The sequence below is a fragment of the Aspergillus pseudonomiae genome (genome assembly GCF_009193645.1).
Source record: "Aspergillus pseudonomiae strain CBS 119388 unplaced genomic scaffold BDV37scaffold_32, whole genome shotgun sequence".
Lineage (NCBI taxonomy): Eukaryota > Fungi > Ascomycota > Eurotiomycetes > Eurotiales > Aspergillaceae > Aspergillus > Aspergillus pseudonomiae.
This window is the reverse complement of record NW_022476024.1, coordinates 152129-173493: the sequence shown is the minus strand read 5'-3', so window position 1 is coordinate 173493 and position 21365 is coordinate 152129. Positions and strand designations below refer to the sequence as shown.

General features: G+C 51.6%; 13 protein-coding genes across 13 annotated transcripts; 7 read left to right on the top strand and 6 right to left on the bottom strand.

Moving 5' to 3' along the window:
* The first annotated feature begins 356 nt into the window (after positions 1-356).
* On the top strand, positions 357-2659 carry BDV37DRAFT_247908 (DNA-directed DNA polymerase delta subunit POL31). The gene is made up of 5 exons (XM_032081934.1): positions 357-470; positions 541-724; positions 850-981; positions 1038-2001; positions 2060-2659. The coding sequence occupies exons 1-5, from the start codon at positions 427-429 to the stop codon at positions 2356-2358; spliced, it is 1623 nt and encodes a 540-aa protein (XP_031941542.1). The 5' UTR covers positions 357-426; the 3' UTR covers positions 2359-2659.
* A 175-nt stretch (positions 2660-2834) lies between these two features.
* BDV37DRAFT_247906 (uncharacterized protein) lies at positions 2835-3743 on the top strand. The gene is made up of 3 exons (XM_032081933.1): positions 2835-2894; positions 2961-3040; positions 3106-3743. The coding sequence occupies exons 1-3, from the start codon at positions 2873-2875 to the stop codon at positions 3736-3738; spliced, it is 735 nt and encodes a 244-aa protein (XP_031941541.1). The 5' UTR covers positions 2835-2872; the 3' UTR covers positions 3739-3743.
* A 114-nt stretch (positions 3744-3857) lies between these two features.
* On the top strand, positions 3858-4941 carry BDV37DRAFT_247904 (uncharacterized protein). The gene is made up of 2 exons (XM_032081932.1): positions 3858-4761; positions 4833-4941. The coding sequence occupies exons 1-2, from the start codon at positions 4272-4274 to the stop codon at positions 4865-4867; spliced, it is 525 nt and encodes a 174-aa protein (XP_031941540.1). The 5' UTR covers positions 3858-4271; the 3' UTR covers positions 4868-4941.
* Positions 4942-5039: 98 nt separating this feature from the next.
* BDV37DRAFT_116659 (lytic polysaccharide monooxygenase auxiliary activity family 9 protein) lies at positions 5040-6164 on the bottom strand. Its single transcript, XM_032078497.1, has 2 exons — positions 5871-6164; positions 5040-5817 (listed from the first exon to the last, which is right to left on the bottom strand). The coding sequence occupies exons 1-2, from the start codon at positions 5969-5971 to the stop codon at positions 5166-5168; spliced, it is 753 nt and encodes a 250-aa protein (XP_031941539.1). The 5' UTR covers positions 5972-6164; the 3' UTR covers positions 5040-5165.
* Positions 6165-7712: 1548 nt separating this feature from the next.
* Positions 7713-8328, bottom strand: BDV37DRAFT_247898 (60S ribosomal protein eL38). Its single transcript, XM_032081931.1, has 2 exons — positions 8164-8328; positions 7713-8025 (listed from the first exon to the last, which is right to left on the bottom strand). The coding sequence occupies exons 1-2, from the start codon at positions 8225-8227 to the stop codon at positions 7871-7873; spliced, it is 219 nt and encodes a 72-aa protein (XP_031941538.1). The 5' UTR covers positions 8228-8328; the 3' UTR covers positions 7713-7870.
* A 196-nt stretch (positions 8329-8524) lies between these two features.
* On the top strand, positions 8525-9265 carry BDV37DRAFT_116628 (Ish1 domain-containing protein). Its single transcript, XM_032078496.1, has 5 exons — positions 8525-8656; positions 8713-8725; positions 8782-8865; positions 8917-8963; positions 9055-9265. The coding sequence occupies exons 1-5, from the start codon at positions 8621-8623 to the stop codon at positions 9145-9147; spliced, it is 273 nt and encodes a 90-aa protein (XP_031941537.1). The 5' UTR covers positions 8525-8620; the 3' UTR covers positions 9148-9265.
* Positions 9266-9383: 118 nt separating this feature from the next.
* Positions 9384-9939, bottom strand: BDV37DRAFT_283024 (putative nuclear transport factor 2 domain protein; the record flags this gene model as incomplete). The annotated part of the gene is made up of 2 exons (XM_032087196.1): positions 9384-9826; positions 9894-9939. The coding sequence occupies 2 exons, from the start codon at positions 9937-9939 to the stop codon at positions 9384-9386; spliced, it is 489 nt and encodes a 162-aa protein (XP_031941536.1).
* Positions 9940-10265: 326 nt separating this feature from the next.
* On the top strand, positions 10266-12817 carry BDV37DRAFT_294084 (methionine--tRNA ligase MSM1; the record flags this gene model as incomplete). Its single annotated transcript, XM_032089571.1, has 8 exons — positions 10266-10467; positions 10531-10626; positions 10715-10776; positions 10834-10920; positions 10975-11106; positions 11166-11527; positions 11582-12059; positions 12116-12817. 8 exons carry the CDS (start codon positions 10266-10268, stop codon positions 12386-12388), a joined length of 1692 nt encoding a protein of 563 aa, XP_031941535.1. The 3' UTR covers positions 12389-12817.
* Position 12818: 1 nt separating this feature from the next.
* On the top strand, positions 12819-14594 carry BDV37DRAFT_116618 (putative L-serine dehydratase). Its single transcript, XM_032078495.1, has one exon. The coding sequence runs from the start codon at positions 13033-13035 to the stop codon at positions 14359-14361; it is 1329 nt and encodes a 442-aa protein (XP_031941534.1). The 5' UTR covers positions 12819-13032; the 3' UTR covers positions 14362-14594.
* Positions 14559-16020, bottom strand: ramB (bifunctional protein farnesyltransferase/protein geranylgeranyltransferase; the record flags this gene model as incomplete). The annotated part of the gene is made up of 3 exons (XM_032089570.1): positions 15506-16020; positions 15336-15440; positions 14559-15273 (listed from the first exon to the last, which is right to left on the bottom strand). The coding sequence occupies exons 1-3, from the start codon at positions 15733-15735 to the stop codon at positions 14559-14561; spliced, it is 1050 nt and encodes a 349-aa protein (XP_031941533.1). The 5' UTR covers positions 15736-16020.
* A 61-nt stretch (positions 16021-16081) lies between these two features.
* On the top strand, positions 16082-18624 carry BDV37DRAFT_271528 (uncharacterized protein; the record flags this gene model as incomplete). The annotated part of the gene is made up of 2 exons (XM_032084734.1): positions 16082-16150; positions 16606-18624. 2 exons carry the CDS (start codon positions 16082-16084, stop codon positions 18622-18624), a joined length of 2088 nt encoding a protein of 695 aa, XP_031941532.1.
* A 99-nt stretch (positions 18625-18723) lies between these two features.
* On the bottom strand, positions 18724-19121 carry BDV37DRAFT_116590 (uncharacterized protein). Its single transcript, XM_032078494.1, has one exon. It carries the CDS (start codon positions 19036-19038, stop codon positions 18823-18825), a length of 216 nt encoding a protein of 71 aa, XP_031941531.1. The 5' UTR covers positions 19039-19121; the 3' UTR covers positions 18724-18822.
* On the bottom strand, positions 19122-21084 carry erg12 (mevalonate kinase). Its single transcript, XM_032078493.1, has one exon. It carries the CDS (start codon positions 20807-20809, stop codon positions 19205-19207), a length of 1605 nt encoding a protein of 534 aa, XP_031941530.1. The 5' UTR covers positions 20810-21084; the 3' UTR covers positions 19122-19204.
* Between the last annotated feature and the right edge of the window lie 281 nt (positions 21085-21365).

The window sequence follows — 21365 nt, the reverse complement described above, 5'->3', positions numbered from 1 at the left end:
TCCGTTCACTGTCGCCTGGAACTGTTGACAGTAACTCAACATTGCTATTCATTACTCTAGGATGTCTGACTACTAAAAGACATCGGGTTGACTTTTCCTTGCGCTGCTCCAATCCGGTAGCAGTATGCTCTTTCTAAGTAGCACAGTGTTGCGTTATAGCTCAATTAAAAGATTTGAATAGCTTAAAAGATGGTGGAAGCACATATAGTAAGTTAGTAGGGCATCCAGCGGCGTTGGCCAAAAGCGGTACTGTAATTACGCCGCCCGCGGAACGCCAAAAGACGCGTGATTCGTGTTGGACTTCAGTTGTAAGACTGAGCAAATTAGCACTCCTCATCCACAACACATCTTACTTTTTTCGGTTTGATATATACTCCTTGATTAAACCATCCCGGCTTTCCTACGACAAAGGAGCAACTTCACAACATGGCGTCTGGCAGTGCGGAAAACCGATTTCTGCGCCCTCCAAGGTGTGCCCATTCTGCGCGCCCAGCTATATGGTCAATCAGTGACTGACATTCACTCTCCTCTTAATCGCAGCGACGAAGAATATGCACCAGTCTATCGCTCTTCCTCCAGCTATAACCCTCTTCATACCTTCCAATTGCCTTCTGGCCAGGAAAGGCACTATCAACAACAATATGGCGATATGTACTTCTTGCGACTGGCCAAGTTAAAACCGGCAGTGGAGGAAATTGCGGTAGAGACATGGGAAGGGTTCAGTGTAAGAATTGCCCGCTGGGTTTGCGATAGTATGGGGCGCATCTTGCGCGCAATCGCACCATATGGACCGAGCAAAGAGGTCAATCTCCGGCGAATGTTTACTAACACATTGGAACCGCTAAACAGATCGCTGGGGAGCATGCTCGTCGCGTGGAAAGAGTGCTCGATGTACGACAAGGAGAGCTTTGCTGGGTTGCAGGCACGATCTACATGGACTTGCCATTGAAACCCAATATTTTGGATGACCTGACGAAAGAGGCAAGTCGGCAATTGTTTTCTTCCCCATACACTTGTACATGCTAATGCTATGGCAGAACTTTACATCAGCCCCTCCCCCTCGCCCGACTTACCTTGATCCTGCCCACCCCGAATTGACACAAATCATGCTAGAAGACGAGTCCGGTCGCCTGCGGTTGACCGGAAACATGCTTAGATCCTCCCAACTGGCTACAGGAGCTATAGTTGCCGTGCTAGGAACTGAGAACTCGAATGGAGACTTTGAGGTTATCGATGTAAAGGTCCCTGACCTAGCTCGCCAACCCCGTCGGTGGGAGAGGGACGAACAGCAGTCTGCCCAGAAAGGAACTGGCAAAAGCAAAATTGCTTTTGTCAGCGGTCTTGGGATTACGGGAACTTCGAGCGACACATTATCGCTGGAGATCTTAACAGACTATCTCCTTGGCTACACAGGTTCCCAATCATCAGCGAATGACGAGAGCGCACCCCCAGATGCTTCTGCAATTACGAGGCTGGTCATTGCGGGAAATTCTCTCGGTGCAAGCATGACTACCGACCCTAACGAACATGCAGCTGCTTCCAAGAAGAAAAGTGGGCCAAAGAAATATGGTTATGACGCGTCGGCGTACAATGCTTCTCCAATTACCCAGTTCGATAACTTCCTCGCCGAGATTCTACCCACCATACCTGTTACCCTTATGGCAGGCGCAAGCGACCCAGCCAATTTCTCACTGCCCCAACAGGGTATCCACCGAGCTATGTTTCCGCGATCTCGGGCGTATTGCTCTGGACCCCCGGCTGCTGGAGAAACGCCAGAGCCAGGATGGTTCGATAGCGTCACGAATCCATGGGAAGGCGACATAGAGGGATGGCGTCTATGGGGTTCGAGCGGCCAGAATGTCGACGACGTCCTTCGCTATCTAGATTTTGCGAATTCGAGTGGTACTGCTGATGCCAGTGGGGATGCCGAGGCTAGGGTTAAAATCATGGAGGCCATGTTGCGTTGGAGGTGTGGCGTTCCCACCGCACCTGATACAATCTGTGAGTTCTCTCTTCCCACGTCAATTTCTTGAAATGAAGTAGTAGCTGATTGTCACAGGGTCCTATCCATTCCAAACACACGATCCTTTCGTGATGGAGGCGTGTCCGCATATCTTCTTCGCTGGTAACCAGCCACAGTTCAAGACTGCGGTAATAGAAGGCGACGCTCCCTTGAAGCTGAATGGAGCCGACACAGAAATGACCGGTACGGATGATACCACACCTGGCCCACGAGTCCGTCTGTTATCCATTCCGACGTTCAAGGAAACCGGCGAACTGGTACTAGTTGATACCGAGACGCTGGAGGTAGAAGTTGTGAAATTCGGCACATACGCCGGACAGCAGGAACAGCAATGAGTTGTATGTGAAACTAGGCACCAATGGTTCATGAGATGCCCACAAGACCTTGACATAGCCATAATATAGAACCAACCAGTATTTCCCCATATAATGCGTGGACCTGTGATATTGATGCTGAAATGACCGCTATTTCGGCCGTTTACAGGCAACATATCCACCCCCAATCAAGCTCCATGCGGTTCTCGCCATATTATCATCGATCACTCACAAGAAAAAAAAAAGAAGAAGAAGAAGAAATCCATTTGCACAGGTCGAAAATCCTCTCCGACACGATACATCGAAGGGAAGCGAAAAGAACAGTATCAGAGAATGATAAATAAATGGCCCAAAATGCCAAGACGCGCATATCAAAAATAAAAAAAGTTCATTTAAGGAATTGAATTTAATTCTCCCCAATCCTCCCAACCTGCCCCACGAATAGAAGTACAATCTAGACCAATTCTACGGATCCCCACACATCCACTGTAATATAGACATCGTATCCGGAGCACATAAGCCAGACACGCTAAAAATGCTGTTAAATGCCAAAACTGGTACGCCCGCTTGGATCCCCCCCCCCCCCACAGTCACCAAGTACGTACGTTAACTGATCCGTATAGCTATTTCTACCTCTACAGTACTTCTCGTGCCCTACTCGAAATGGCACGTGCCCCGCTACCACGAATGGATGAAAGATGAAGTATGTTTTCCCCTTCGATCGTCTCATCTCCTCATACGCAAGGATAGAACACTCACCAACACTAGGAAATCCAAGAAGCAACCGCCTCAGAACCACTGTCGCTGGAAGAGGAATACGCCATGCAACAAAGCTGGCGCCAAGATGCAGACAAGCTAACCTTCATCGTGTGCCAGCCCTCCCCCACAGGGACGGGCGGCTCCCCACTCCGCGACGACGATGACAGCTCGGCGCGGATGATCGGGGACGTGAACCTCTTCCTGCGCGTCGACGACGGCGAGGAAGGGGATGCGGACCCCCAGATCATCGGCGAGGTCGAGCTCATGATCGCGGAGAAGAGCAACCAGCGCAAGGGGTTCGGTAAGGCCACACTACTCTCGTTTCTGCGCTACATCGCGGATCACGAAGGGGAGATCCTGGAGGAGTTTGTTCGAGGGGACCAGGCTGCTGCCAAGGCTCTAGGGAAGGCTGGCGTTAGTGGGTGGAGGCTGTCGTGTCTGAGTGTTAAGATTGGGCAGGGGAATGGGCGCAGCTTGGGCCTGTTTGAGGGCGCGGGGTTTCGGAAGGTGTCGGACGAAGCGAATTATTTTGGCGAGTTCGAGCTCAGACGGATGGATTTGAGTCGAGACAGTGTGGATCAGGGTCTGGAGAGGGCGGGGGTCGAGGGATATGTTGAGATGGAGTATCATCGGCGTGCGTAGTGGGCATTGGATTCTGGGACACACACACACAACAACACCTTGTCTGATCGATGTGGTTTGATTCGATGGATGGATATTAAATCGTATCCCGTTTTTAGCGTCAACTGTGGATTTCCATCGCCCGATCCAATGAAACCATCCATGACTCGCATTGGTACCTGGCATATTAGGTGGGAATTGGGAATATCCAAGCGCCTTTTTCTCTGCGATAGTGGTCTAGGGTTTGGAATCCTGAAGCAACCTCACATGGGGGGTCGTGATCCCTCTCCCCCCCCCTCCCCGGCTAAATCTGACCCTCCCTGAGCCCATGTTACGCTCCTTCGAGGCACTGACGTGTGTGTGCGCCCTGATAATAAAACTCCCAACTAATGGCCTTTTATAGCGCAGGGAGCTCGTCTTCTGCCCATACCACTAGGCTGATCCCTCCCCTCCCCTCGTAAAGCATTCCTTTTGGCCCCCCTTTTCCAAACACCCCGGCTTCCAAACATCCCAATTACTACTACTACTACTACTCAACCCAGCATACTCCCAACATGAGATACCTAACACGATGGCGCTCCAGGCGCAAGGCTCCCATTGTAACCGAAAAATACCAGGCCCCGGCCCCGGGCGACATCAACCAGGCAACACAGCCAGATATCCACTTCTCCGGCTCCCCGGCCGTCCACGCAACGTGGTTCAATGTCCATGACCATTCGGATTTCCGAAACATCAGCGTCCGTTTACCCGCCTCAATTGATAAGATCACAATCGCTATCGGCAATCATGTCCGAGATGGGGTGTACAGCATTGTCAGCATGAGCGCCAGCGCGTACTCGATCACGGTTGTGTGTTCGACGGAGAAGTCACAGGCGGAGGTCGCGGAGTGGGTGCAGAGGATGAAGGACGAGCTGGGGAAGGATGCGGTGATTCCGCCGGAGGAACTGATTTTGCTACGAGAATGGGAGGAGAAATGGGGCGTGGTGGAAGAGCTGTCAACCATGGAGGATGAACTAGATACGGATATCGAACATGATCATCGAGGTGAGTAGACGATGTCCTTACGCTCTCTTCTATATATACTCTTATATTGACCAATGGACTTTCCTTGTAAGTGTTGAGTGCTGTACCAAGCTCGGCAGCGTTATGAGGTTCAAGTTGGGAGATAGGCTTTGATTGATGTATACCCTGATATGATTGTTTATTCGGTACGATGCGCATGCCGTCAGTTTGTGTTTTTGTTTTTTAGCCTTTAGTATAACTACCATTCAATGCGAAGGGATGTAACCAATATTCACATTCGAAGAGTAATACAGCTATGAGACAGAATGTATGACCACTGCTAATAGATCGCCAGGTAGTAGAGACGGAACCGCCTCTACGTAGTTCCCCACGAGGTGTTACTACTCATGAAAACTGCCCGCGGACATCGTATTCAACCCTCCAATTTAGGCGCTGAAGACCTCAGGGCCAGGGATGGGGTAACCGCCGCTGAGGTCACTGTAGATGTCGAACAGGATACCAGGGTCAGTATCCTTGTAAAGGGCCTCACCGGCGGTACCGGCCGGTGTGGCGTCTCCGCCGCCAGTGACCTTGATATTGATGCACTGGGGGTAGTTCTGAGCACCATCCTTCTGACCGCCAGAGTGAAGGCCGATGATCTCGTGGCGGAGGACATAGTTGCCCTCTTGGATGGATGTTGGGATGGTCACGGTCCAGCTGTTGTTGTTACTGATCAAGTCATCCGAAGCCCACTGGCCCGGAGGGCTGCTGCCGTCAATGAGACCCTGAGCCTCAATCTTGAAGAACTCCAGGGTGGTCTTGTCCACTGCGGAGCAGTCGCCACCGCAGGGGGCGAGGTAGTTGAGGACAGGGCCGTGGTGGCTCTCAGGCCACTCGGTCCACTGCAGTTCAATTTCGCCACCAGCAGCAACTTCCGCAGTCAAAGCACCTGGCGCTCCGTCCTTATGACAGATGATATCGGGGGACGCGTATCCAGTGCCGTCCACAAATCCGAGGTCGGTGGCAGAGGTGGACCAGCCGATGGTGTCTGGGGCATCTTCCATGTAGGCGTACTTGTCTACAAGGTAGCCGCCATAACTATGGGTAGGTGTTAGCCTCCATCACAACATTTCTATGAACCTAGAACATACTATTGGCCATCAATGACGATTCCAGATAGATAACCGTGGCCGGCGACGAGAGAGGCGGAGGCCAGAAGGCCAGTAAGCGACGCGATCTTGGACATAGCCATTGTGATGGGATGATTCAATAGAACTAAAGGATATCAAATCCGTGGCCAGTGACTGAAAGACCTGCTCGATCAAAGGCGAGAAGAAAGAATGGAAGAGAATGTGTCTGGAGACGAAACGAATAGACAGTTCCTGACGTCTCACTGCCTTTTTATAATGCTCTCCATGCATACCAGGTCCAGCCAGGCTCCTCTTTCCCTGTCCCTAGCCGGGAGGGGGATGCTCCACCCTTGTGACTATGGGCTACCTGCGACACCTGAGCCAGCGGATGATATTATCCGGGATTACTTCGGGGGCAGGTAGATATGCTTCGATCTTCACAGATGCCAATACAGAGACCAATAGAAGATCTTGGCGGCACTGCTAATTAAACTGAGGATCAGTCATTCTACACCTTGCAGCGCTGCATAATTCGACGCTCATGCATCTTCCTGTGGGCTATGCTGGATACCGAACGCATTGCCGTGATTATACATCTCCCAATTCTGCCAAAATTGAACAAGGTCCGCCATGAAGATCCACAAATGACCTTCAAGCACTCTTGAAGAGGCAACAGCCCTACCATGTGACACTAGGTCTGTCGTGCGTCCGCCCAATAGCTTTCCTTAAGACGGTATGCCTGCTGGGCAGTTAATACCGGAGTTGATCGACCCTCGGGTTGACGGACCGATGGCTATTATGCCATGGATTCAGGTACGCGAGACGGCCAGGGCCTCCATGATTCAGGAAAGGTATCGTGCTATGGATCGAATCTTCAGCCCAGCGAGATGAGAGGGGTCTCCGTGATCCATATAGCATAAAGATCATCTACAAGAAACTTGCCGTGACTTGAATGGAAATGATTAGCGCTGAGAGACCAGCTCTAATTCCTGATTCGAGGAGAGTTCTGCACCATCATTCTGGCCTCCAAATTGCCGGCATGGCAGTTCGACTTGGCATATAAACCAGCCTGGCAGACCTCGCGCATGACAGATCCGAGCGGAATTTTTCTATCATTCGGGATTGGGTCAAGAAAGGGTGTCTATGAGAAAGCGGACGACGATCATTGTAGTCTGTGACGGCAGAAGTTGGAGGAAAGTCGACAAGTGTTTCACTAAAAGGCCCGCCAAGCCCTAAACCACAATATAGCCGGTCTTCCGCATGCATGAATCATACTATTTCAATGTCCAATTTATCCACGCTTTTTTATGTGGTCGTTTGCTGAAGCGATCGTCGTCGGTAGTTTTATATATAACTCCCAAGAGAAACGGAATCCCTGGGCACTGCATGTCTCAAATCTAGCCAGTGGTCGACACATCGAGCAGTTTCAGAAAGCCTTACAAAGATCAAGCCCACTGCAACGTCTACATTCTACCCAAGAATCTCCATGGTGAATTGCAAGTTGGACGGGGTGCACGGCATTTCAACTGTTTTTCTCTTCATTAGATAGTAGAACCAGGGAGCTCCGACCAAGCATCCTCTGGAAATTGATTTAGATATGTAGGTCGTCTGGCCGGTGAAAAGTGCCGTTCCGGACTTATGATCACAGCATCCGACAGACGCAGGGACTTCCAATCCTCCCGTATATCAAACAGGTCAGACCGTTTCATCCCAGTGCCGGCCCACACAAGCATCCATGCCAATGCCAAATCCCATTCGACAGTCGACTTATGCTTCGGCAACCGTCCTCCGAGCCCACCTCTCCCTACTTCAAATCATTGAAGGTATTTACAGAGCCTTCTTCTTCTCACCCTTGGAGACATCGACGACCTTGAGGGCTGTTGTAGTATATTCGTCAGCATGGAGTTCTACGTAGTGATGGCCGCGTCGTCATGGTTCATGTCATGTGCCGGAACCTCCACCCAAGGTATGCAAACCGGTGGGGCGAGCAAGATTGAAATCCGAATAGCGACCGAGTGGTTTCAAATGAGACTGGAAGGCAACGCACCTGGGGGCAAGCTCTGCTTGAGCTTGTCGGCCTTGTCGGAGTCCTTCAGGGCAAGGGTGTAGACGAAGCGCTGGCAGCGGACCTTGAACTTGACCTGCTGGGTCTTGCGGTTGCGCTTGATGCGGGCAGCTAGTCGCAAAATCATCCGTTAGCACCATTGTTCCAACCACAACACTCGTCACCCATCGATCACCGGCCGGAGCTCGTCGGAGAGCTCCAAGGCCAACCCAAAACCGCCGAGCGTCTAAGCGGGCGTGGAGAACGTACAGGAGGCATCCTTGCGGCGGCAGATCTCAATGAACTGCTTGATGTCGGAGATTTCACGAGGCATGGTGGGCGGTGATTGGGGACGTAAGTCGGGATGGTCGAGCAAAAAGTCGGGACGAGTGAAGGACAATCGCGATCTCGAAGTCTCGACTTGCGGGCGTCCGGACGGTGAGGCGCTAACGTTGTGTGGGAATTGTTAGGGTTGCCGCCCCGGAAGCCCTCATTTACGTGCGCCACCTCTCTGTGGCGTGTCAACTTCCTACATTGGGTTAACCCACCAGAGTGGCGGTGCAAGCTAGGCGGCAACTATACTGTATGCAGACAGGTAGTATAAAGTACCTGGTACTGAGGCATCACGTCACAAGCTTGATCAAAACTGACATCTGTCATTTTCACATCTTATACAAATCACCATTTTTATTGTGTTCGTATATCCAGACATAATAACTAAGCCAAAATGCCGACTGCCCTAGATCGAGCAATGCACTCTAAGGTTTGTACAGTAGATAACCTCGGATGATGTTCACAAATCAGCTGACAGGCATCTAGAATCTTTTTCTAGGTATTTATCGCTAGTGGCAAAGCAATGAAGACAACCGCTAAAGTCGAATCATTCAGGTTTTGCTGGCATGGTTACTGCTGCAGCGGCCTGGGCCATATGGGGTAGCGATATATTCCCTGCAGAACCAGACCCAACCGGAGGCAAGCATCAAAGATCGTTGATAAAGCGTTAGAGGCTAACGTTGTGAAAAGACCCTGAAACTTGGACTGCCGAAGAGATGAAAAGGTGGCTCCGTAACGTATGTGCTTTCTTCACTTTGTGAAAATCCAAACCCCTCCCTATTCACCCTCATATGTGTATCCTTAATTGACTCTGCCGGCAACTCCTAGAGGGGGCTTATGCCAAATGAAGAAGCTACACGTGAAGAGCTTCTGGAACGAGTCAAAGCAAACCTTCGTATACCGCCGAGGTCCAGAACATGATAATGCTGTTATGATGTGTTGTGATTTGCGCATTCCAAAGTTAATATTCCATCCGTGCACTCCATCAGGTGCTTTCAGTGTTTCTCTTGAGTTTTTGTCGTGTTGTTGATTGAAGGATTTTGTCGATTTGTACTCATACCCCGATAATAATACCCCCCATTGTATCCTTGAGAGGTCTGGTGATTGAGGGATAGACCCTAAAGATGCACTTCTCTTTGTGAACGCGAATTGTTCCCTCAAACAACCAGCCGGAACGTCTGAGATTCAATAAGCCATTCTCGCTTGCGTTTGCCCTTGGGGCCATCGGCCGAAGGGTTTGGCACTAGCACGAAGGTTTCGCTGAACCCACGCTGTGGAAGATCGCGAGACTCTCCAAATCGCACGTATCCGCTGACTAGCACCAAAATCGATTTGTCCTTGAGAGTGGTTTCGTTCGGAGCTTTAAGCCCAGTCGCTGTAGGCGTGGGATATGTTGGGTTGATGATTTGGCAATCGAACGACTGCACTTCGTAATGCGCCGGCGGCATCTGATTGACAAATATTTCTTGAACCGCTTTGCCATCGGCGACAACATTGCCGTTGAATAGAATCATGGAGATAGTTTGGTTGTAAAACGATGATATCGTACCGCGGTTGGACTGAAGGGCGGGGTAGAATGACTGCACAAATTCCGTGGCCGCTAGAGGTAGAATACAGATTAATCAAGTGTGCCAGAGAGAAAGCAGTCTGATGCAGGGGAAATATACCATCCGTAGACACTTTAGTGAGCGCATCTTCACTTGCGGGGGCCATTGTGAAAGAATCAACTTGAAGTACTAGGCGTTGTACCTGTTGACGCCTGCGCGATCCAGATCGATAGGAAAATAGACAGCCAAAATAGTATATGCAGTGGGTGACTATATCGTGGAAAACAAGAATAGATTTAGAGTATTAGTACGTCCGTAGAGAAGTAGAGAAAGGTGGTGGAGAAGAGAAAGAGAAGAAGTACAGGCGGCAGAAAAAAAGGTACGGGAGCTTAGGCCACCCGGAGATTAGCCTCTCCAACTCCGATAAATCACCCATCAAAAGCAGTCTAGAATTTGGAGTCATCCTCCTCCTCACTCCGCATCCAGTTAGCAATGGCTCTTCCCAGAGCACGGTTTCGTGCCCTTTCATGGGCCAACCAATTTCTGGCATATAAAAGTCCAACTTGGCAGTGTACTACCTGCAAAACCCTTCGCCCGACTTCAATTATCGCTCCGCGCAGATTCGCGACAGCACCTTCCGGAGAGCACAAGAAACCGTACTATGTGACGACACCTATTTTCTACGTGAATGCCGGCAAGTCTATCTAATTTCCACTTATCAAGGGCTATTTCTAACTATATATATATATCGCCTCAGCCCCTCATGTCGGTCATCTCTATACAATGGTAATTGCCGACATCCTGAAGCGATGGCGAACGCTCTGCGGAGACACAGGCGCTCAACTATTGACCGGTACCGATGAACATGGCATGAAGGTAGAAGGAATACTCTGAATCGAAAACATTTCGTGGTGTTGACTGTACGGTACAGATTCAGCAAGCCGCCCTAGCCGCGGAAATGGATACTCAGGCCTTCTGCGATATGAACTACAAAACCTTTGAGGTCGGTCCTGCATTCGCAGTTTAGTAGTATTACCTTGGTTACTGACATCCTGGATAGGATCTAGCCAAGGCGGCACATATGGATTACGATTACTTCATCCGGACGACGGAGGCGGCGCACAAGAAGTCCGTACAGTATTTCTGGGTAAGTGATGGACGGCCCTGCTAAGCGGTCCATAGTAGAACTAAATGATGATAGGAAATGCTGAATCACAGAGGCTACATTTACACCTCTAAGCATGAAGGGTGGTATTCCGTTAGTGATGAAACATTCTATCCTCCGTCGCAGGTACAGAACTCGCTAGATCCTACCACTGGAAGAAAGAGAATGGTATTAGCCTACAGCACTACAACGTTTGCAATGAACCACGAGCTGATCTAGCAATGCAGGTTTCCGTCGAGACAGGGAAAGAAGTCGAATGGTCCTCGGAAACAAACTATCACTTCCGCCTGTCTGCTTTTCAGGAGCGTCTGTTGGACCTATACAAGACAGGCTTTATTACACCATCAAATTACACGACTGAAATCGTCAAATCGGTGTCTTCAGGGCTCCAAGACTTGTCGATTTCCAGACCTGTGGAGCGGCTAACTTGGGGCATCCCTGTCCCTGGTGATGATACACAGACCATCTATGTATGGCTGGACGCACTTGTCAATTATTTGACCAAGGCGGGCTACCCTTTCCCCCCCGGTCAAGAAGGCCGCCTTGGGTGGCCCGCAGATGTGCATGTCGTTGGCAAGGATATCGTTCGGTAGGCATAGGTCTCTGTAGAAGCACTGTGAGCACGATACTGATGAGCGTACAGCTTCCACTGTGTATACTGGCCGGCGTTCCTCATGGCACTTGATCTCCCCCTTCCTCGTAATGTCCTCGTTCATGGACACTGGACAATCAACCATGAGAAAATGTCCAAGTCCACGGGGAATGTTGTGAACCCCTTCTTTTCTTTGGACCGGTTCGGTGTTGACACAATGCGTTTCTTCCTTGCCTACCAGGGCGGCTTGGCGGGAGACGCCGATTATGACAACTCCTACATCATCCGTGACTACAAGAAGCTGCTCCAATCGGGTATCGGAAACCTAGTGCTCCGAGCAATCGGCTCCTCGAAGGGGAAACTCCATTCTTACGTTGTCAGCGGGACATCGGGCGAACTTCCGGCCGCAAACGAGCAAGATTTGCAATTTGAACAGTTGCTCAAGGAAACCCCCGTTAAAGTGGGGGAACATATGGAGAGCCTTAACCCTCGTGCCGCTTTGCAAACCATCATGGTGTTAATCGAGCAGGTAAGATAAGCCACTATGCGTAGTTGCGACCTATTCCTGCTGACACTCGTGTTCAGGGTAACAAGTACATCCATCTCTCGGAGCCGTGGAAGGATGCTATCAAAGCTCAACGAGTTTTATTCAATGTCGCCGAATCCCTCCGGATCGCCGGCATTCTCCTACAGCCCTTTATGCCCAGCAAGTCTAAGGAGCTTCTAGATGTTCTCCGCGTCGATAGTACCCGTCCCTCCAAACGGGCATTCTCGGCAGCAGTACTGGGGTCCGATGCAGAATATGGGGAAGGCATTAAGAAGACCGTCTTGTTCCCCCCTCTTATCGTGGAGCAATAAGCGTCACAAGGACGTACGGATTGATAACAAGAAAAACCACGGAAGCCAATCATAAAAGTAGATTAAAACACCATTTGGCGACCTGATTGGCACTATTCTCCACTGACGCAAGGGTCAGGGAAACGTCGCGAAGCTTTTCCCGATTTTGCTCGATGAAGCTGGCGTGCAAGGTTTCCTTTTCCTCACGCTCGACCCCATGAGCAGGGTTTATGTTATGTCATGGCCAATCGATGGTTTTGCTCGATTCCACAAGGTTATCAGCGGAAAAGGCCCAGATCCACGACGCTGGGAGTGATAGATATCGGGGCGGAAAACTCGGGTCTTTCCCGCGGCAAACCTCCTATGGTGGTATCGGAAAGACATCCGCTTGTATATCAGAGAGACTTTGGTGTTTGATACGGTGTATAATAATATAATGGAAGGGTTGGTATTTTGCTGTGCTTGCTTATCTCTCATTCCTTGTCTGATTCCCCTTCTGCTACCACCCATTGTTCCGTGATACATCCCAATTATACTCCTATACTTCTTTAACTCTCCTCTGTGGCAACTGTATACAATCAACTTATCTCTCATATCCTTCAAGACATCCTGAACACATATTCTCAACCTACACTAGCCTAAACCCCGAATACCGATCCTCTATCATGGGTAGCATCGCCTTGGAGGAAGCCCAAACCTCCTTCAAGACACCATGGGTGCAAACCCCATTGGTGGAGTCTGCCTCTCTTTCTCGTGCCGCGGGATGTAGGATATTCCTGAAGCTGGAGAACGTCCAGCCCAGCGGTTCATTCAAGTCCCGGGCCATGGGCAATCAGATCCTGTCACACCTCATCAAGCCAGAAAACGCCAACCGACCCGTCCACTTCTACGCCTCATCAGGCGGAAATGCCGGCCTTGCTGCCGTCTGCGCAGCCCGCAGCCTGGGATATCCCTGCACGGTGGTCGTGCCCCTATCGACGAAGCCCCTGATGGTGCAGAAGCTACGGCTGGCCGGCGCCGCGGACGTAATCCAGCACGGAGACACGTTCCTAGCAGCCGGCGAGTACATGCGGGAAGTGATCATGAAGAACAAGGACGACAACGAGAGCGAAGACGTGGCCAAGATCGCTCTACACCCGTTCGATAACGAGCCCATCTGGGAAGGAAACAGCACTCTCATTGACGAGCTGGCCACCCAGCTCCCTGCCCCCGCCGGTGAAGACGAGGAAGCCACCCACCGTGGCCGCCCACTCCCCGTGGACGCCATCATCTGCAGCGTGGGCGGCGGCGGCCTGCTGAACGGCTTGGTCATGGGCATCGAGCGACACCGTCAGCTCCAGAAGATGAGCCTCAGTTATGCTTCCAACCCCCTCTCCCACTCCCAGCCCAACCCTATCAACCTCCTCGCCATCGAAACCCTCGGCACCGATTCCCTGGCTGCCGCTGTCGCGAAGAAGTCCCTCGTCTCCCTCCCCAAAATCACCTCCCAGGCTACTTCTCTGGGCGCTATCCGTGTCTCCGAACGCACTTTCCAATATGCTATCGCCCCGCCGCAGGGTATTGCGGTGCATAGTGCTGTGCTTTCGGACGCGGATGCAGCACGGGGTGTGCTGCGTCTTGCTGATGATCACCGGACGCTTGTTGAGCTTGCATGCGGCGTCTGTGTTGAGGCTGCCGTCGGTGACGCGGCGAGAGCTCGGTCATCGGCATCCTCCGACGCTGCCCTCACATCTGGATTGAAGAAGCGGAAGAGGGAGGACGGCGACTACCCTTCCCATCGGGATGAAGGCTACGGGGATGATAGGTCCTCAGCGACTGAGAACGAGACGGAGTCGGACGCAGGCAGTGAAATCCAGTCCAAGCTCAAGCAGCTTGTGCCTGGCTTGAACGCCGACAGCCGAGTGGTGATCATTGTGTGTGGTGGAAGTAATATTACGATTGATATGGCGGCGGAGTATAAAAAGCTGCTTAATGAAGGCTGGGGAAACGAGTAATGGGTTCTTAATTTTTTTGTGCTTATTGGCCGGCCATTGCGTTCTTGTTATGTTAATGTTCTCTGTCATGATGGTGTTTAGATTGGCGTTTTTTTAGATTGACTATGATTTAATGATTTAGCGTTTCAAAATCAGATACACTTCTTCAGCATGCACATCATTCCCATAGTAGAAGTTGATGGTATTTACGCGGCGCCTCATGCCGAAGTGGGGATCTCTTGGCTCCATGTTGCAGGGGCAATCATATGAATCCGATAATCCCAGTAATTCTTGCGGATAGGATCATACTTCTCCTTCAGTAAGGTAAACATCTGCACGGCCTCGGCGGTGGCTTGTTCGCCTTCTTCGCCATATATGTCCGCCAACCATTCTAGAGCATGACTGCTCTTGACCTCGATATCCACCACCTTGCCGTCCTCGACCTTTTCCTGGACAAACTTCTTCGCGAAGTCCTTCCACTCCGAGAGCGGCCGGCCGGACGCCCGCAGCACGCCGCGGGCATATCCCCACGGGCTGCGATTTTCAGGGGCTTTAATGACCTTGGCCTTGGTGTACTCCAGTTCCGCGTCGACAAGGTCCTCATCAACCACGGCTAACCTGCCCTTCTCGGGCGGGGGCGCGGTGCTATTCGGCATCCCGCCGTCGGGCTCGTCACTGCGTGGACCAAAGCGGAGCATGAAACGATGATTCCAGGCGGAATTGTTCCTCACGTCTTGTGACAGGAGGAGGTCGACGTCCTGGATCTCTCGGGGCTCGTCCCACAGTCTAAAGTGCCGCACAAGCCAGTGGCGGTAGGTCCAGACATGATAGTTTTTGGCATCTTGCTTGAACATCTCCATCAGGAAGTCCAGCTCCTTGGGCGGGAGTGTCGGGAAGTTTTCCCTGGATGACATCAGGACTTGTCGGTGGTGCCTATGGGTCAATTGTTAGAGACCATCTTAGCTTCCCAATGATTTCTGCGGGTTACTGCATACCATATTTGGTAGTTCTTAAGGTACTTCAATGACATTTGGTTCAGCCATTCAAACTCTTCATTGAGGTCTTTTTTGAGAGCAAAAAGATTCTTAACGCGGTAAATCCTAAACATTGGTCGTCAGTGATCGGCATGTATATGGAAGTACGGCAGGGAATCATTTGCACGTACCAAACAGTGTAGTGAGCCGGATTCATGGCGATTACATCGTCGGTGAGTTTCAGGGCCCTGTCGGACAGTTCATTGGCAGCCATCACTGCTCTTAAGTACGAGGTAGCCTCGAGGTATTCATCTGAGTAGGCAATAGTCGCCAGAGGAAGGGTCCCTGTTTCCGAGCCATCGTTGAGCGGGATCGGCTTAATGGAGGCCCATGTCGGGTCTGAGGCGTATTTTCCAGACATTTCTGGATCGGAGGTGTTTTCTTTGGCAGGGTGAAGAGCCCGGGAAACGTTGATATTATCCAATGACTGTTACTGGAGAAAGATTTAGGCAAGATATACAGCGACAACCCGATCAAACAGCATCGACTCAATGTTCCACCTCTCTGGGTGAACAACGGTGCAGATAGCAGGATTATAATAATATTAAAACCGTTTTCTTCCCTGACTTGAGGATTGTCGGGAGCCTGGAGAATGGACTTTCGAATGGGAAATCAATGGATGAATGGATTGAGCTATGGTGGGGCTGCGCCGGCCTCAGGCATCCCACCAGAACAATAGGGCCTGGACAATGGGAACCATCGACGCAATGGCAACCCTGATTCCTTCCATTCACCCTTTTCTACAAGGCCACGACTATTCCAATGGACTCCCCTCCGTGAGTCTGTCTGTGAATCTCTCCAGGATGCTCTGCCTGAGGTGTCCACGACGCACACATGACTTCCACGATGAGTCTCCAAATGCCCCAAAAGAGGCAAAGTACCCGGGCCGGTTCCTATTGGTTCCAGTGTATCGAAACTGATAACAGCCAAAATTTCCCCGCACAAGAGGATTATTTCTCCCCGGGAAACATTCATCGCTAACTCGACATCATGATGTCGAGACTCTCTTCGGCACTCTCCGGAACCTGCTGTGAAAGAATCGGGTGACAATGCGACGTGTCAAGAAATCACGCAACGGCTGTGCCAGGTGTAAAAGCAAACGGGTATGCGCTCACAGTCAACATCTCCTCCGCATCCGCTGATCTCCTCATGCGATACATCCATGGGACAGTGAAGGCTAAAAAGGGACCTTCAAAGAAGAAATGTTAACGCACTTGTCTGGTCCCAATAGGTCAAATGTGGGGAAGAGAAGCCTCACTGCAGTCGATGCACTCGCTTGGGCGTGAAATGTCCCGGGTACGCCCAGTCTCTGCGCTGGGTGACCAAGTATCCATCCGCTACTGAGGAAGACGATAGCAATGCTCAACTGAATAGGTCACCGCTGGGCCCCGGCCATTCTCCAGCCCCGGGGCCGTCGACCGCCTCCCCCCGACCATCGCAATTCCCCGAGGCCGTAGTGGAGTCCCCATTGGTCAAGGGCGATGCGAGTCAGACAACCACACACGAGAATCCGGAGCCAAGGGGATTGGGATTAGACGAAAGCAATGCATTGAATGAGAGTCTATGGGGTCTCCCAGAACCGGGTTCACTCCCAGAATTAGCAGATTTGGGGCCGTCCCCATCTTCAGCATCAGCCTCGGTGGGTGGACATGAGCGAGCGAGCTCGATATTTGATCTTGATACCCCAAATGAACCGGGAAACCCATTGAACTTGTTTGCTTCGAGAGCGCCTGAATCTCACCATGAGCTGCCCAGCTTTTTCGGCTTCTCTCCATCGGCCATCGTACGGAAATACCCTCCATCAAACCCACAGCCACCCCAGCGCGACCTTACGTCAATTCCTCAACCCTTGAATAATCCGTCCTGGACCCTCATTGAGTACTATTTTAAAGAGGTAGCCGCTTTATTCTCCAGCTATGACAGTCAGATGAACCCGTTTCGGTCAACTGTGTCCCGTCTTTGGGGCTCCTCGTTGGCCATGTGTAAGACCATGCAGAGTATGGCAGCGGCCACGCTGGTGAATGATTTCCCGCAGTTTGGCCCATTGGGACGTAAGCTACGTAATGAGGCTGTCGATATCATTGCCAAAGAGACTGTCTTAGATGATAAGTCAGTATTAGCTTTACTCATGCTCGGCCAGACGGCCAGCTGGCATGATTCCAAAGATCTAGGGATCTCATTCTTCAATCTACTTCGGAATCACCTGGAGACCAGGCCCTTAGAGATTGCCAACTCGGAGCGTGGCAATAACCATCAGTTCTTCCAGGAGGCTCTGGTATACTGGGAAATGCTGCTGTCGTTTGTTGCAGATGACACAGCAGTCCTGTCCGGCAATACAGCTGCAGACCCAGGCGGACCGCTGGTCTTGCAGCGGATACCACATCCATGGACCGGCATCGCCCGCGATACCCAGTCTACTGTTCAGGAAGTAGGAAGAGTCGTGCGTTGCGAGAGAAAGCGCATCCGTGCCAGAGCATTTACCTCGCAGGCCGATATCGCCCAGGCCCAGAAGGCCATTGAGAAAGCGCGAGAGCTAGAAGAACGACTGCTCGAACTGGCACATCCGGCTGAAGCCGAAATAGTTAGCCCCGGAGATGACGAGACGCCGGTGTGGCACCTGTTAACCATGGCGGAAGTGTACCGCTGTACAGGCCTCATGCAACTGTATCGCGTCTTCCCGGACCTCCTTCGCCGTCGACTAAGCTCGCAGCACCCTTCTTCCCAATCCTACGATCAGCAACCCAGTGCAACCCCTCGCGATCCATTCCTCTCCGTAGACACGGCCCCAGACCTGCTCAACTCAGCCTGGTTCGAGCCTATGTATCTGCGCCCCGAAAGCAACCCGCCAAACGACCCGGAGACTCTCCCAGGCACCTACTACGACAGCTGGCTAACGGAGTTCGCTCTGACCACTCTCTCCCGTCTAAAGACCATCCCCATTGAATCTCGCACCCGATGTCTCCAGCCGTTCTTGCTCGTCGCCTCCAGCAGCGAGCTCCGCCTCCCCCGCTCAGAGGTTTCCCTCGACAACAGCGGTCCCAATATCTCCTCGCATGCCATCGAAGTATCTCGTACGCGCCAGTTCGTCCTCGGCCGACTCACGTCGTTTCTGCATGTGCTCCCCCCGAAACCGATCGATGTCTGCTTGCAACTCGTGAGGGAAGTCTGGAAAAGAATGGACGCGGGGGAGTCCAATGTGTACTGGATGGATGTGATGATCGAGAAAGGTTGGGAGACGACAATGGGCTAATTGGTGGGTATGGACCTGGCACTGCGATCGATTGGATACATGATACCCTGCTTCGTAATTAAGCGTGTATAGTTACAATAACAAAATTGGATAATATTTCAGACGCCCTCCTGTAGACATGTTTCAATCATTCAACTGATGCTTTGTTATTCATTCAATGCCTATCGCCGCAACACCCACAGAATGGATCAAGTCACATCAGTCGTCAATATGAACCCCTCCTAGGTTCGATCCCAAACAAAATGGCCGAAAAGTAAAAGCAAAAAAAAATAAGTTATATAGAGGGTTCGATACGAAGTGGAGGGAGAACAATGCAGAGGTATCGAGAGGTGGCAGCCAAAACAATAAACACATGAGAGTAAAGATTATACAGAGAATCGAATATAGCGAATCGAAATGAGACTCGAGAAACATGCGGAATGGGTGATTAAATGCATATCATGTCAAGTCCAGTTCCTGTCAGAAAAGAAATGCTGAATTAAAAAGAGAGAGAAGGAAGAATAACTGAGTCCCATCGACGCAGTTGGCGTAAGTTGAATGTAAGGATGAATGCCTTCAAAGTGGGAAGGAAGGCGTCACATTAATGCATTGCTCGTTTCCAAAACTTCCAGCCCTCTCTCTTTTCCTGAGTGCCTACACCGACGAGACGCTCGATACCTTCAGGGCCATCTGCATTTTCGAACTTCTGCTGGTCAATCTCCTCGCCACCTTCTTCATCGGTTCCATTGCGGACCACGGCGGGCCACAGGACACCGACACCATCTCCGCCCAGAGTGGTTTCGTACTTCGCGAATCCTTCTTCGTCCAGCTTTTCCTCCAATTGGCGGATAGCACTCGGGTCAGCATCCGGACGCAGGAGGGTGATCGCGCATCCTCCGCCACCAGCACCGGTGAGTTTCGTCCAACCAATGTTCGCAAAATCCACAAGCTCACGAATTCGCTCGAGTCGAGGGTGAGAGACTCCTAGCGAGACCAACAAGCCATGGTTGATGCGGATAAGCGCTCCGATGCGCTCGAGCGTATCCTTGGAAATGGCTGACGAATCTGTTTCCCGAATGAGCTCCTGAGCGGAAGCGTTCACCTTCTCAATGGTATCGAGAATCGCCTCCGTCACTAGCGGTTGTTCTTCTTTCAATTGGCCGACCTTTGCTACTTCAACCGCCGTGGAGCGGGATTGTCGAGTGTCCACGAGCAGTAGCGGCAGCTCGGGGAAATTGGGGAGCGAGCTGACGGCCGGTGGTTTGGAATAATCGCCTCTTCTGAAAATCACGGCCTTGCCGCCTGCGGCGACCGTGTTATCCACCCCGCTGGGATTGCCATGAATGCACATCTCGCCAACGAATGCCCATCGGTTGATGCGCTCGATCTGCACCTCCGCCTCGTCAGGGGGTTGATCGGGGTGCGGTCCAGCTAGAGTACGAATCTGAAGAAGGAGTGCAGCACTGATACAGACACATATACTAGCACTGCTGCCCAGGCCCGCGCCAGTTGGGATCGTCGACCGGAGGGTATAGATCGCTCCCGGGTGCTGGGGAGAACCCAACGCACAGAAGAGATACAGGAACGCAGTCGCAGCGCCACGCTGATGTTTCCGCTTGTCTTCCGGTAGGTCTGGGGAGATGCGCTCCACGAGAGGCAAGATCGCGTCGAGAAGCTCGGGGTCAATTGAGGTGACCAGGTCGTAATAGTACTTCTTCTTCGTTGGTTGGTGAAACAGGTCCCATGGCAGCTCGTCGATGCTCCAAGTGTGATTCAAGCCAATATCTCTGAAGTTCAAGGTGATGGTGCGTTGCGATTTGGTCAGAGTTGTGACCAGGAGGTAGGATCGGAGGGAGATGGCCGCGGCCATGGCAGCTTTACCGTGCACGACGGCATGCTCACCAAAGACAATGACCTTACCCGGCGCAGAGACCATGAAGGCGGGCGCCATTGGCGAAGAAGCCTTTCGAGCCATAGCTGGTCGGTGAACACCGTTGGTGGCAGACTTTGTGCTCGGCGGACTACTGCTGAAGGAGGGAGCGGTTGAGGTGTCGTCGGAGGTGTCTACGCTATCGTCGCTGGCAACCGAAGATTTTGAGCGAATAGGAATGGACTGTTCCGAGATTAAATGTGACATAGAAGGACGCTGACGATTCTTGGGGGCTTTAATACTGCCGTTCTTTCGGCGTCCACGGCCGTTCTGCATTACGACCTCCGAGCGCGTCAGGGGGGAAAAGAAAGCAGTTGAACAGGGATGACGAGGACTAATTGGAATCTTCAGCCGAGAGAGGGTCCTTATTCATGCAGGAAATCCAAGCGCATGACGATGCGAGGCAGCAAACGTGTAGCAAGACGGAGAAAAGAAAACAAAGCAATCGACCAGCTGACCCCAGTGTGTGAAAGTCACGACGGCGTACACTGCCTGAGGCCCGTCGTACGCTGCGGGTCAACCCAATGGGGCTCATTTCAACCCCCCCGTCCACTTTTTTCCCCTTTGGAGGATTCCAGTGCCCCTTCTTTTCTCCCCTTAAAAGGCCCTCGTCCACTTCCTGTACCAATCATATCTCAGCCAATTGTCAGTCATTACCAAACCGGGATCCATCTAAAATTCTCGCTTTGGGAGCAAGAGACCGAATGGGCCTCGAGTTCTGGTTCTAGTTCTCGTTCTGTGTCACAATGAGCCGGGGATATCCGTATTACAATTTACAGCATACACCCTGCTCAATGGACCAGGATCACGTCCGTTGAGATCCCATACGATA

Bases quoted from the DNA above. Each gene is read 5' to 3' on its own strand.
- BDV37DRAFT_116590 (XM_032078494.1), bottom strand. From the start codon at position 19,038: ATGTTTCTCGAGTCTCATTTCGATTCGCTATATTCGATTCTCTGTATA.
- erg12 (XM_032078493.1), bottom strand. From the start codon at position 20,809: ATGCAGAACGGCCGTGGACGCCGAAAGAACGGCAGTATTAAAGCCCCC.
- BDV37DRAFT_247908 (XM_032081934.1), top strand. From the start codon at position 427: ATGGCGTCTGGCAGTGCGGAAAACCGATTTCTGCGCCCTCCAAG. The intron at 725-849 runs GTAAGAATTGCC...ACCGCTAAACAG, and splicing joins AGACATGGGAAGGGTTCAGT to ATCGCTGGGGAGCATGCTCG. The intron at 982-1,037 runs GCAAGTCGGCAA...ATGCTATGGCAG, and splicing joins TGGATGACCTGACGAAAGAG to AACTTTACATCAGCCCCTCC.
- BDV37DRAFT_247904 (XM_032081932.1), top strand. From the start codon at position 4,272: ATGAGATACCTAACACGATGGCGCTCCAGGCGCAAGGCTCCCATTGTA. The intron at 4,762-4,832 runs GTGAGTAGACGA...TTTCCTTGTAAG, and splicing joins TATCGAACATGATCATCGAG to TGTTGAGTGCTGTACCAAGC.
- BDV37DRAFT_247898 (XM_032081931.1), bottom strand. From the start codon at position 8,227: ATGCCTCGTGAAATCTCCGACATCAAGCAGTTCATTGAGATCTGCCGC. The intron at 8,026-8,163 runs GTACGTTCTCCA...TTTTGCGACTAG, and splicing joins CCGCCGCAAGGATGCCTCCT to CTGCCCGCATCAAGCGCAAC.
- BDV37DRAFT_116618 (XM_032078495.1), top strand. From the start codon at position 13,033: ATGGGTAGCATCGCCTTGGAGGAAGCCCAAACCTCCTTCAAGACACCA.
- BDV37DRAFT_116628 (XM_032078496.1), top strand. From the start codon at position 8,621: ATGCCGACTGCCCTAGATCGAGCAATGCACTCTAAG. The intron at 8,866-8,916 runs GCAAGCATCAAA...CGTTGTGAAAAG, and splicing joins AGAACCAGACCCAACCGGAG to ACCCTGAAACTTGGACTGCC. The intron at 8,964-9,054 runs GTATGTGCTTTC...GGCAACTCCTAG, and splicing joins TGAAAAGGTGGCTCCGTAAC to AGGGGGCTTATGCCAAATGA.
- BDV37DRAFT_247906 (XM_032081933.1), top strand. From the start codon at position 2,873: ATGCTGTTAAATGCCAAAACTG. The intron at 2,895-2,960 runs GTACGCCCGCTT...TGATCCGTATAG, and splicing joins GCTGTTAAATGCCAAAACTG to CTATTTCTACCTCTACAGTA. The intron at 3,041-3,105 runs GTATGTTTTCCC...CACCAACACTAG, and splicing joins ACGAATGGATGAAAGATGAA to GAAATCCAAGAAGCAACCGC.
- BDV37DRAFT_116659 (XM_032078497.1), bottom strand. From the start codon at position 5,971: ATGGCTATGTCCAAGATCGCGTCGCTTACTGGCCTTCTGGCCTCCGCC. The intron at 5,818-5,870 runs GTATGTTCTAGG...ACCTACCCATAG, and splicing joins ATCGTCATTGATGGCCAATA to TTATGGCGGCTACCTTGTAG.